At 56.2% G+C, this 13,534-nt stretch overlaps 1 protein-coding gene across 1 annotated transcript in view; it reads right to left on the bottom strand.

The window, feature by feature from the left end:
• Positions 1-242: 242 nt before the first annotated feature.
• GRM4 (glutamate metabotropic receptor 4) overlaps positions 243-13,534 on the bottom strand; it is a 29,299-nt gene continuing 16,007 nt past the window's right edge. Inside the window, exons 4-10 of the mRNA XM_017835850.1 lie at positions 13,194-13,348; positions 12,564-12,704; positions 8,907-9,107; positions 8,100-8,236; positions 6,665-7,600; positions 2,098-2,344; positions 243-1,074 (exon numbers count right to left, since the gene is read on the bottom strand). Coding sequence (XP_017691339.1) covers positions 1,025-1,074; positions 2,098-2,344; positions 6,665-7,600; positions 8,100-8,236; positions 8,907-9,107; positions 12,564-12,704; positions 13,194-13,348 — 1,867 coding nt within the window. The 3' untranslated portion in view covers positions 243-1,024. The remainder of the gene's footprint in view (positions 1,075-2,097; positions 2,345-6,664; positions 7,601-8,099; positions 8,237-8,906; positions 9,108-12,563; positions 12,705-13,193; positions 13,349-13,534) is intronic.

Genomic DNA, 13,534 nt, shown 5'->3' with positions numbered 1-13,534 from the left:
AGCCCTGAGCACTGGTGAGGCACAGGCTGCAGTGTGTGCCCCAGTGCCCCGTGCCAGGGACATGCTGAGCTCCCCTCTCCCTGCCCCATCCCCTCCCAGAAGGACCCCTTGGCAGCAGGAATGCCTGGAGAGGAAGGACACCAAGCCCCCTGCTCTCCCAGAGCACTTGGCCACCCAAAACCTTCCCTGTCAGCCCAAACCAAGTCACCTCCTGAAACCAAGTCACCAAGAGACAGCAAACACCGAGTGCAAAACCAGGGTCTTTTATTAGAAATCTCCTTGTATAAAAATGATCATGCTCTACACAGTCATCGAATAATTCATAAACATCCAGGCACTGAACTTTGTTTTTTTTGTGTGTTTTTGTTTTTTGACTGGTCAGTACATAAAGCAGACGTATTTCAATCCATATGGTCATCACATACATTAAGGAACCACCTATAAAAATCAGCACTTTGAACACAGTCTAGGTTTTATTTTATTTTATTTTGTTGTCTGTTTTTTTATGTAAATTTTATGTATTTTTATTTATTTTTCCTTTTTGCAACATATAGAATTTGGTAGGATATGGGGGAGAGAGTGAAGAGGGATGGAGGAAGACAGGAACAAAATAAAATGGAGGATTAAAAAAAAAAAAAAGAAAGAGAAAACAGAAGGTTCTGCACAACCACAAACAATCTCACAAATTCCAGAAAAGGGAAAATGTTGGGTCTCTTTTTTTTTTTTTTTTGCCAAAATACAGAAAAAAAACCCAAAGACTTGCCGAAGTTCGTCACCTCCTCCCTGCCCTCCGTCCCCCCGCTCCGCTGTCCCGCTCCCTCCGGGAGCCATGCACCGACACCGTGGGCGTGGAATGGTTTTACTGGTTCTTTATGGATTTTTTGCTGCTGTTGATGGCCATTTTCCCGGGAGCTCTGCCCCAGTGGCCCCGCAGGAGCGTTTCCCCAGGCTGCCACCTCCCCTCCAGGGTCCTGCCAGGAGCGGCTCCGCTCCCTCCCGGCCGTGGCTCCCGCAGTCCCTGGAGCTAAATCGCGTGGTTGCTGTAGCTGACATAGGTCTGTTTGGTGGCCAGTGCTGGAAGGAGAGACAGAGCTCACATGGATCATTCACCCAGTCTCCCCTTCTGGCTCCCGTCCCACCCCCGACCCGTCTGTCGCGTCAGGAGATGCTGGCAGGGATGTGAACAGGGTTTGCTCATGGATCCAGCCAGCACCAGCACGTGGGATCCTTCCCTGGGAGGGCACGGAGCCGTGGCAGAGGGGCTGAGCCCAGGACAGCCTCTGGGTGCTCTCTAAAGACAGTTCATCCCAAAGAGTGACCCAGGATGTGACACGAGCCATGGGAATGTGCTCTCGGGCTCCCCTTCACTTCCCTCAGCAACCTCCTACAGACCACGGGTGCTCCATGTTCCCAAAGCTCATCTTGTCACAGCCCTGCAAGGCACAATTTGGGGTCCTGCCCTCAGTGGGCACGATGCTCTGTGGAGATGCCCCCATGAGGTCCTGAGGCACCACAGGGCTCAGTGGGCACACGGACACCCTCCAGCCAAGGACACGGACAGTGCTGGCACAGATGGCAAAGCCCAGGACACCCTGAGCAGCACAAACGTGTCCCCTGTGGAGCCCTCCCATGGCACTGCTCAGAGGGGACACCTGGCAGCTCATGGTGCCTCGCTGACAATCGAACCTTGCTGCAGGTTTCCAACTGGTGTTCCCAGATAACAATTAGATAGAGCAGAAGAAATTGGAGCTGACAGAGCTATTTGTTAGCTGTGATGTTTTCGTAGCCGATCTGCCCGTATCAAAGCCCTGTGAATTATTTATTCTGTTGTTTATTTAAGGATACGTGACCCGCCAGTGACAGAGTGAAAAATGTCCCCTCGGTGCTGCACCGACATCCCCCCCGTGCCTCCTGCCCCCAGCGCTGCTTCCTGCCTGGCACACCCAGGAGCTCACTGCCAGCCTTGCTCACGCCGAGCTCCCACACCCCCGTGAGAGACACGTCGCAGCCGGAGCCGCAGCAGACTCTGCTCTCCCTCTCCCAGCTCCTGCCATCCTCAGAGGATCCTGCTGCGAGTCCCCCCGGGAGCCGCCTTACCTTGTGTTTCCAGGTTTTCGCAGAGCTCCGATTTGGCCTCTCCGTTGGGGCGGAAACCTCCCTTCTGAGAGAACTTGTTGGACATGGTGGCTGCTGTCACCACCGCCTTGAGGCTCCGCTTGCGCTTGGGGACGTTCTGCTCCGGGTGGAAGAGGATGATGTACACCTTGGGCATGTAGAGCATGCCCAGGGACACCGAGGCACTCAGACTCACTGAGATGGTGAGCGTCGTGGTCTGGATGTACATCTGCAAGACACAAGGGCACGAGCTGAGACACCCCCCCAGCTCTGTGGGATCCAGAAGGGTCAGCTGGGAAAGGAGGAAACAGGGGACCATGGAAAAGTTGGAGTTAAATAAACTGAGTGGGGAGGCAGTGCTAGAAATGTTGGCACTCCTGGATCTAACATTAGGCTTGATGCTCCACCAGCTGCAGGGCAGGAGCTCCAACACTGATGGTGGGCACAGCAAGGACACCCACTCCTGGGGCACCCTCGTGCCCCATCTCCCTTCAACAGGTAATTCCCATTCCCCAGCTGGCTCCTGGGCCCTTGTCATGTAAGTCACATATTACACACCGACACTGCCTTTTTGCAGTCAAAACTAATTTCATGCTCACTGTCCAGGACTAACAGTGACAGATGTTTTGCAAAATGAAAGCCCATTAATCTGACTGTAGAATAATCCATTTTTCTATGGAGAGCGTTTGGCAGGCTCCTCACAAGCCGGGGGCATCTGAAGCAGGTGGCAACCTGGAGGAGGAAGAGACCCCCTCCCTCTGCCCATCCCATCTCCCGGGGTGGCCAGGAGTGCAAGTCCCTGCTCCACAGGCATCCCTGCAGACATCCCTGCTCCATCAGCATCTGGCACAGGGCTCCGTCCTCTCCAGCATCCTCTCCTCCACACAGCTCATGTGCTGGGCCAGTGGGGCTGAGCAGGGAGGGGGCTCTGGGTCTCCAGGTGCCTTTGCACACCCTGGTTTGCAGGGTGCTGACAAGGGTTTAGGAGCTTTAAAGCAGTTCCTGACCTTCGCCCCTGACTCTGGCACAGCACAGTGTCCAGGGATTCTCCTGCAGGTGTTTCCCACGTGGGATTTAATGCCATGTGAGGAGGCACAACCTGGAGGAGCCAGGGAAGCCCAGGGACTGCAGCAGCAGCCAGGGCAGGGGGTCCCCACCTCTCCAGGGCCACGCACTTGCCCTGGGGGCTCAGTTTCTGGAGTCAGTAGAGCAGAAAGGTGGTGGAGGGCAGGTGCTGAGGCAGGGGCTCTGCACGGCTCCCTGGGGCCATTCCATGCCAAGAGTGAGAGCTGGTGGGAGACCCCCATTCCCAGGCAGGGCTGTCAGCCCCCCCCAGGACCCACAGGTCCCAGCTGTGACTGTGCAAAGCAAATCAACACATGGCCCAGATTGTTCCAACTCAGCCCTGAAGGGAAAATGCCACAAAGCTTGTTCTGAGTCAACAGAAAACTTTGGTTTGTCCCCAGAATAAAACCTCCTGCTGTCACATGCACTGGTTTGTTTGTTCCACCTTCTCTCTCTAGGCAGTTTTTGGAAATAAAAATGTCATTTCATCAAGCAAAGTCAAAACATATCTCTGTGCCAGAATATGTGCGCTTTTTTCTTTCTTCCTATTTTTTTCACTCCAACTCTCCAGACTCTGCTGCAAGTGTCCTGAACTGGCCAGGAACAAGGGCAGCACTGGGACCCCAACTCCAGGCACCCCAACCCCTGCCTGGGAACCAGCACAACTCTGCCCAGCACAGCGTGACCCTAGTGGGACATGGCTCAGCACCCCTTATCTCCCAGACCCCCTCCTGCTCCTCAGCAACGCCTTTCCAAGGAGCCTCACTCCAGCAATTTCCAGTTTTTGTGCCTCTGCAGCAACTCCCCCCCCCCCCTCGGGACTCGAGGGCGTTTCAGCAGGGAGGGAGAGCAGCTGAGCTGAGCTCAGACGTCTCTGTGTGCGCTCCCCCCACACGCCGGGGCCAGGGCTCCCCACACCACCAGGGACTCCCCTCTGCCGAGACTCCCACTGGCACCAGCTCCGGCTCCCCACGCTCCCCCACCTCTTTACCTCCTGCAACACTTCTGGGGTCTCGCAGGGCCACCGTGGTGACCTCCACCCCGGTGGTGCCTGTGCCAGAACAGCCCCGTGTTCCGCAGCCCACACCGGCCCCCGCAGCCGTGTCTCGCCGCACCAAACCCCCGACAGCTCAGAGAGGAGTATTTTTAGCCTGGAGCTTCAACACAACCATGGAGCTCTGCTCATGCTCAAGTTAACCTTTTGCCACTGCAAAAAATGACCATTTCTCACTAGTGCAGTTCCTACTCTCTTAATTGGTTTCCAGCCCAGAACCCCACTTCGCCCCTCCGTTAACAAGACTTGAGCTTTCTCCGGAGCCCTCAGAGGTGTGTGCTGTGGCTGCTGAGGAAGTTCCAGCTCCTGGCCCAGCAGCAACTGCTGCCTCATGGGCAGGATGAAAGAGAAGAGCCATCTCTGACTCAGGACAATGACGTTGCACCAAGGGACTGCAGCAACCTGAAGTGACCCCGCACAAGCCCCCGAGCCCAGTGCTGTGCTCAGCCCTTGCCCAGGGCTGGATGATCCTGTCCTGCCTGAGGGAGCAGCCCGGGCTCAAGGCACAGCCCTGCACAGCTTGTGCTTGCCCCACAGCAAATTTCTGCATTAATTGGAAACTCCCCCCACCCTAAATCCATGCCTGGGCCCACTACAAGGGATTTTGCACCGTGGTGGCTGCCAGGGAAAGGCAGATCTGCTCAGCCCTTCTCCAGCACACTAACACCACTGGACAGTCCCTCTCATTCCTTCCCTCTCCCTCTTTTCCCTCAGCTGAAAGGATAAACAGGGAAGCAGACAATGACTCCACTGTTCCGCTGCCGCCTTATCAGCGCAGGAAATTGTCTCTTTCTTTAGATCCTCTGTTATTGCTATTTCTGTAATCCGCAGGGATCGGCGGGGATAAGAGGTTCTTTTCAGAAAAGGCTTGGGGGACTTGTTACAGTAATATGCCACCTCCATGCAAAGTTGTGGGCACGAGGTAAAGCGAATTAAAATAAAAGCGGAGATTATTATTATCCGACTCCTCCAGACCACGAGGCCTCGGCTGCAGCCTCAGCTGGGGTCTGGGCAGAGGTGGCAGCGGTCTGGGGTGAGGGTCTGCCCCGTGGCATCCTCAGGACTCCAGCTGTGCTCTCAGGGGAGAACAACAGCCCGGCCGATGCTCCTGGCTTTTCTGTTCCCGGGTGTGCAGGTGCTCCATGGAGCCCAACAGGCCCTTGGTCCCAGCAGCCGGGACACTCAGAGCCCACTCCCACAGCACAGCACCAGCTGGAAAGGCACAACCCCTCCAGGGATCACTCGGCAGACTGAAGGCTTCGAGACAGAGCTCCGGTCCAAGGGGAGTTGGGAACATCACTTTTTCCGCCTCTAATCAGCTTGTTAGCAGCCTAATAACAGAGCAGCCCTGTGCATTACAACCCCCAACGTGAGGCACAGCCTATTGTGGAGCTGCTGCCTGACAGCCAGCGTTCGGCAGCCCTAAATTATCCCGTGACAAGCTGCAGTGAAGAGGTGAGCAACCTTGCGCATAATCTACAATCATTATCATTTCCATCTTTATTACCCACAGTATGCCGAGCACATTAAGGAGGCTTTCAGGGAGCTTTTGTTTTGCAATAATTTCTTAAAAAACCTGCTTTCTTGTTAGTATCTCCCCTGCCATCTCATCAAAATGGAAATGCTGCAAAAGGCTCCATTTATTTCCTTTAATTCTCCTCCACACTTCCAGCCAGCACCGGCTTGGTGAGACTTTTTGGTTGAGCCAAGGTTAGAGCTGGCTGGGCAGGCTCGGCCTCCTCGAGCGCCGGGTCTGGATGCTCTGAGCAGAGTCAGTTCAGCAAAAGATCCCTCAGCAAACCACCCCCAGCCCTTCGCAGTGGGTGTTCCCAAAAGCCATGGTGTCAGCAGCTCAGCACCGTGGGGACACACTCGGGGTGTCCAGAGAGGGCTCCGGATGGTGGGTCACCCCGGGGATTTCCAGGGAACAGCAACTCCAAGATTTGTTTGTCAGAGCAGCTCTAGGCTGGCAGGCGGGAGCTGTTTGCATTTGACATAAACGAGATGATTCCTGTTTTGGCTGGCAAGCAAAAGGATTTGGGGCTCATTCATGAGATTTTTATTCTTTGTTCTTAATCCCTCGCACTCGAGCACGGAGCCTCATCCGGGCTGGCCTCAGTCCCATGGGAACTCAGTGCTGGGGAAAGGCGCCGGCTGGGCAGCACTTGGTCCCTTTCCATGCAGAAAAAGTGCTCATGACACTGGGACCTGGATCTGCCACTGGGACTCATCCTCCCCTCCCACACAGCAGCATCCTGTGCTGCCACTGCTCCCATCCGGAGAGGGGCAGCGGGGTCAGCAGAGCTCTTCCCACCCCAATTCCCATGCTGGCTGGGCCAAGGGAAGCGACCTGAAGACATGACAGCCTCTCTCAGCCCTGCTCCTCACAGCCCACCAGACACCAGCCAGGCCTCTCCCCTCCTCCCTTACCTTTTCCGCCGACTGTGACGTCCCAAAAAATATCGGGATGAAGGCTAACCACACAATGCAAGTAGTGTACATGGTGAACCCGATGGGTTTGGCTTCGTTAAAGGTCTCCGGGACCCCACGGGTCTTAATAGCATACACAGTGCAGGTGACCATGAGGAGCATGCTGTACCCGAGCAAACAGATGAGGGACAGGTCCGAAATGTCACATTTGAGGATGCCCCGGGCAAAGTGGGGGTTTGTAGTCCGCTGGTCCTCGTAGTCAATGACAGAGTGGGACGGGTCCACGATGAACCAGATGCAGACGCCGACGAGCTGCAGCGAGATGAGGCTGAAGGTGATGACCAGCTGGGAGGCGGGGCTGATAAACCGGGGGGCACTCACCGACTTCTTGCCCTGCTCGAAGATGCGGTAGATGCGGTTGGTCTTGGTGAGCAGCGCGGCGTAGCTGATGCTCATGCCCAGCCCGAGGAAGATGCGTCGCAAGGAGCAGGTGCTCAGGTCGGGCTCGGCGATCATGAGGAAGGTGGTGGCGTAGCAGAGGAAGATCCCTGTCAGCAGGACGTAGCTCAGCTCCCGCCCCGACGCCTTGACGATGGGCGTGTCGTTGTAGCGCACGAAGGTGATCACCACGAAGAGGGTGGCGATGATGCCCACGATGGCGATGAAGACGGGCACCACGGCCCAGGGCGAGCTCCACTCCAGCTTGATGATGGGGATGGGGGTGCAGCTGGTGTGGTTCTCGTTGGGCCGCTCGTTGAAGTGGCAGCGCTTGCAGTGGAACTCGTCCAGCTGGTACTGGTAGCCGTCGCAGCGCTCGCAGTGCCAGCAGCAGGGAATGCCCTTCACCAGCTTCTTCCTCTCGCCCGGCTTGCAGGGCAGGCTGCAGATGGAGCTGGGGAGCTGGGTCCCACCTCCTGGCCACAGCATGTTCTCAACCTGTGGGGAACACGGCACCAGCCCTGCTGACGGCACTCTGGCCTCAGCCAGGCACCCCCAGGGCACAGGGGATGCCCTGCCCTGCTCACAGCAGTGCTACCCAGATCCAGCCCCTCACCCCATCAGCACCCAACCTGGCATGGGGATAGAGTGGTGATGAAGCTCTCCACTGGCCTTTTGGGAAAATTCAACATCAGAAACCCAAACCAAAGTCCCTCCTTCTCTGAGAAAACCCCTTCTGCTCTGTTGTGGCTTCTCTTTCCTGCCTGATGCCCGGAGCCCGTGGGGATGGTCACACGTGCTGGTGGTCACCGCAGCTGAATTACAGGTGTGTACTTGCAGTACACCCTCCCCTCTGACCCCCCCATGTTTGTCTGCCTGACTTTGCACCCGTGGGCTCCCAGGCTCGCAGACCCTGCTTGGTGAGAGGAGAAACCTGCAGGACCTCCCCTCAGCACAGGCTGTTCACGGCCCCAGTGCAGCACCAGCAAGCCCTTACCTTGAGGTGCAGGTGGTCTGTCCACTGCCCGATGACTTTGTACTCAGGGGTGGAGTTCCTGATCTGGTACTGGTAGATGTCGTAACGCCCCGGCGCGTCTCCGTTCTCATTGAACGTCACGGGGGTCCCAGCAATGCCTGTGGGACAGGGGGGCTCAGCACCCACAGCACCCCCACCATGGGGAGTCCTGGGGATGGGGTACAAGGGGGCTCTGGTTTGATACTCCCCCCCTCACTGCTTATTTTAAAAAAGGGGGAAAAGCAGCTTTAAAGTTAAATCAAGTGAAGTCTGCAGATAAACACTAATGAAAGGAAGAAAGAGAAAAATCAAGTAAGAGGGAAAAGTAAATAGAAGAGACACTGTGGAGGAGATCACAGAGTGGAGATAAATAGAAGTAATAAGAGGACAGGACAGAAAATGTTTATTAAGGAGATACAGCAGGGGAAAATGGCATTTCCAGAGGAGATCTGAGACAGACAAGGGCAGAGCAGCAGGATTCAGTGGGACCTCTGCCAGGCGGGAGGAAAGGAGGTGGGGGGGGAGCAGGCAAGGGGAGAGCCCAGGCAGGATGCCCGGGTGAGGGCAGGATTGGTGCCGGGGCTCCCAGGAGATGTGGAAGCTCAGACCTCCTCATCTGCTGATCTGCTGTGAAACTGCCCCATCTCTGCCCCCCTCATTCGCAGTGCAGTGGGTGCCAAATGGCAACATGAACAACTTGTGGGTGCTGCTGTGTGACCCTTAGTGGGGGACCAGCAGGGACACCCGGCCCCTGGGGCCGCTCCTGCCACCGCCCCGGGCACAACAGACCTGAGAAGTTGACGTTGCGGATGTACTTGAGCAGCTCCACCCCATCCACCGGGTCCATCTTGGGGCACAGCCCGACCTTGCCGGGGCACAGGTTCTTGTGCATGTTGTGCAGAGCGTGTCCCATGGCGTAGACGGCGTCGATGACGAACTGGACCTTCCCCTCCTGCTCGTAGGAGGAGTCCTGGCCGATCCGCTCCCGGTCTGCGGGTACAGGGGGAAGCAGGTTCCATCTCCCTGCGCCCCAGCCAACCCCTGGGGCTGCACCCAATCCCTGGCAGACAAGCCCACCCTGGACTGGAGCAGCTGGAAACTCCAACCCCGTTCCCAAACTGAAAACCCAGGTGATGTGCAGCCAAAAAACATTCACTGGGGAAATACCCAACCAACCTCCCTGTAACATAGTCCTGAAAATGTGGGTGCTGCCACCCTGCTGTGCTTCCCAGAGCCTTTGGGATGTCACATCCCAGTGCCATGGGCCATCCTCATACTCCCAGGTGCCCAAGAGGGATGCAGACTGGGCTGTGACTGACTTCCCACCCTCACCCCCATGCACTGACCTCCTTCATCTCCTGGGAGCTCCCACAGGCTCAGTCTCTATCAGTGGTGTCAAGGAATGCCCAGGCAGCATCCACCACTGTCTATGTGTCCTCCATCTCACTTCCAACACCTCCTGTTCCCCTTCTCCCCTCGTCACCCCCTGCCACCCTCTGGCCTCACTGACCCCACAGCCTTCCCAGCTCACAGGATCCTGCAAGGATCTGGCAATTACCGGTGACAGCTGCCTTCATCCCTGCCATAACTGCCCTTAATGGGACCAGAAACATGTTAATCACTTAGCAGAAGACACCACTTAATGTAACAGCTGTTAATTACAGCCCAGAGAACATCTCCCAAGGGGCACTGCCACGACAGAGCCTCAGCCTCTGCCCCCCCATCGCCACCTCCAGCCACAACCAACAGGAAGGAGGGTTTGTCAGAGAGCCGAGGGCACAGCCTCCCTCCCCCAGAGGGGCAGCACATCCTAGAAAGTCGTGCAAGGGTGTCCAGAATTAACTCTGGCTCCGCCGTGCTCGGATGTGCCCTGATGTAAGGTGGGGTTCACGGGGGCCACGGGGGACCAGGCACTCAGCTGTACAGGTGGGGACAGAAAGGCACAAGCAAGCATTGGGTGCTGATCCCCTCCATCCCTGCTGTGGGAGGGTGGGATGAAGCTGGCTCTGGGTGCAGAGCAAACCTCTGCTGAGAGGGGACGGCCCCGTGGGCTGTGCTGGAGGTCCCTGTGCCAGGATGAGGTGACACGTGCCACTGACATGACACTAAAGTGAATTGATAACGAGCTGACCGACAGGAAAAGATGATATCAGGGAGGTGAACTCATAGCCCATCCTTCAAAGTTACAAAAACACTTTTGGATCGTGGAGATTACTCATGCAAACCCTGCCAGGTGATCCCTCCTTCCACATTATTGACAGGAGCCATTAATCTTCTCCCTCAACTTTGAGCCCTTCCCCACATTCATCTCCAAAGGTGCAGACAAGCCACTCTGTCTTGTCAAGATAATTACCCATTAAAGGAAGGGATGTAATAGACTGTCCAGGGGAGCTGAGCCCATAGGCATGTCCCAGCCCTGCCATCACCCTTAGCACTGTCCTGCCCAGGGGACACAAAGGACCCAGGGCTGGTCCCTTACAGCTACTTTGCTTCCCAGCAGCCAGGTGAATCCCACAGAGGTCCCCAAATCCAACCCACTGCAATAACACAGGCTGTGGAGGCTGAATTTTCATCCCACACATCCCTGTGCCCTGCAGCGAGCATCAGCCTGGGGCTGTGGGAAAGCTGGATCTGGTGCCAAGGCTGAGCATTGCAGATAAGGAAACATCCCTGGGGCTGGCTGGCTGTCCGTCTGTGGCACCTTGCCCCAGGCCCCAGATGCTCTTTCCAGACGGGAATTAGGCTGGTGCACAGAGGGGAGATGTGGAGCAGACAGCTGAGGCTTGTTCCCAACATGGAGACAATAAATCTCTGCCATACTCGAATAGATTAGGGCCACGAAAGGGATGTGACCTGCTGATTATAATAGCAGGGTCGTGCATCCTTCTACAGGGCTGGTAATTAATTTTCAAGTGCGTGACGAGGCTCCACGGCCCCCTCGGAGGAGGGATGCAGATCCCTTCTCCAGCGGCGGATGAGAAGGGATTAGCATCACTTCCCATCACACCACCGGTGCTGGCTTTTGGCAGGAGTTAATCAAAGTCACTCACAGTGCTGCTCCAGGGAGCTGGGGATGGAGAACCTCCAAATCTCATGGAAGCTGGTGGCAGCACCCAGCACCCATGGCCATGTTTTTGGGCTGGGTGAGCCCATCCAGGAGCAGGGATGGTTCCCCCGCAAGGGATGCTCATGGCAAACAGATGATGGGTGCTAGGGCTGCTCTCAGGGGTAATGTAGGCAGTTGCCATCAGGATTCCATCCCCCTAGTCCTCACCCCTCACCTTCCTCCCAGACCTCCCGTACAGGAATGGGAGCCACGAGCTGTCCTGCTCAGTGTGGGATGCTTCAGTCTGGTTTTTGGGGTGTAATAAACAAGAAAAGCTGGCACTTCTCTGGGCAAATTGGGTTCTACCCAAACCTGAAGAAAACGGCCCCAAATGGGCCATTTGCATCAGCCCTGCAAGGCAGGAGCTCACGGATCTGCACGGGCAGGTGATTTGCTTCACCATGTGTTAGTTCCCTGCTCTATCTGCCAAGCAAACACTCAGGAGATGGTTTATTTGCTGACAAGTTCAGATAATTTAAAGACAGTTCCTAGGACATTTGCCACGTCATGGCTTCAGCTGCCTCCACTGACACCTTGGCCCTGAAATATCACCTGTTTAAAAGCTACATCACTGTGAAGATGAGAAGAACAGTGTTCTTGGGACCCACTCGTGCATCTCCTGGTGCTGAGGGTTTTGTGATGCACTCAGGAAGGATGAGGAGCTCTTGGCTACCCAAGGCCATGGCCATGGGCCAGTTTCCTTGCACGCCCTTGCTGCTTACCCAACTCACGCCTATGCATTAGCAACAAGACTGCCCAGATCATCAGATGAACATTTGGGGAATGCCAGCAAGGACAAGGATGTAGAAGCACCATCCCACTCATCCTCAGTGGTGAAAGCAGGGGAAAAAACCTCCCTTAATGATAAGCTTCCCAGGCACAGCCAGTTCCATCCGATGGCACACCACAGCTTCCACAGACATCCCTCCCAAGGGGATGGAGGGACGTGCAAATGTCCCCAAGTCCTGCCACGTCGCAGCTCGAGAGCCGCCGCCTCGTTATCTGTCTTCGGCCAGTGCCAGGCAGGCAGTAAATCTCTCCCATCTCTCAGTAAACATGTCACCTCCTCGAGCCTCCAACCATCACCTGACAGCAGCGCTGTCAGCAAGACAGATCCCCACTGCCTTGTTTACTGCATTCGTCCCTAAAGCCTCTTTTGGCTGGAAATAGCTGAAAATGCACAGGGGGGGTTTTGAGGAGGGGGTCGGGCACCTGGAATTAGGCTCTGCCAGGATCCCCACCTGGCTTTGATGTTCACTCAGGAACAGCCACGCTCACAACCAGGACCACAACCCCTCTCATGAGCCCTCCCTCGCCCACAGCAGCCCCGCAGCTCTTACTGGTGCACTTCTTGATGCTGCTGCCTTTCCTCAGCGCGTGCCGGCTCAGCTTGCAGTGGAAATTATCCTCCCAAAACTCAGCAAACCAGATGTTTCGGCGGTTGTTGTCCAGTGTCCTGCTGGAGAAGTAGCGGTCGAAACCTGCCCGGGGAAAAGTGGATGGAGGGGCTAAATCCCTGGGATGGCAGAGAGATGCATAACATGTCCCTGAACTCCCCAGACAGAGGGGAAAGGGGGTTTCCTGGGTGATGGGCACATACCACAGTGTGGTGGGATTGTGTCCGAGGCACCCCTTGGGCAGAGCTGCAAGTGGAAAACCCACTCAGGGAATACCCAAAACACAGAAACTTTCTGGGACATTGAGGGCAGCAAGAAACACTTCTCTAGGCACGCCAGGGATAAAAGGAAGAGCAGGGAAAACGTGGCACATGGAAAATAAGGAGGGGATTGGTGCCAGCCAACATAGCTTCACCAAGAGCTAATCAGATGGTCTTTAAGGTCCCTTCAAACCCAAACCATTCTGCAATTCCGTGATGATTTCACAGGTAAACCCTGCAGTTATGGGGCTGCCCTCAGGGCGAGCAGCCAACCCAGGGGGTCACTGAGGGTCCCACCAAGCGCAGCCCCTACCTCTGACAGAGACCCGCTTGGGCAGGATGGTGACGGAGCCCTCGGCCACCTCCTCCAGGTGCAGCACCGGGGCGATTTTGGAGCCCCAGCTGTCCGAGCCCATCCAGATGAAGTGCCCTGTCTGGTTCGCCCTCTTGGCCGCCTCCAGCACCCTTCTGTGGAGAGAACAGCAGGCGCTGGGGCACCGGCTCTGTGTCTGTCCCCAGGGAAGTGGGGATGCTGGCACGGGGCAGGGCACAGCGCCGGTGCCATCTCCTGCTCTGGGCACACAGCTGGCACCAGGCACAATCTGGTGTATATGGATAGACAGGAGTAAATGGTGCAACTCAACTCCCACACCC

Source organism: Lepidothrix coronata, unplaced genomic scaffold (genome assembly GCF_001604755.1).
Source record: "Lepidothrix coronata isolate B3197 unplaced genomic scaffold, Lepidothrix_coronata-1.0 Scaffold263, whole genome shotgun sequence".
NCBI classification, from domain to species: domain Eukaryota; kingdom Metazoa; phylum Chordata; class Aves; order Passeriformes; family Pipridae; genus Lepidothrix; species Lepidothrix coronata.
Note: the sequence above shows the minus strand (reverse complement) of the source record. Positions and strands in the feature narration are given on the sequence as shown.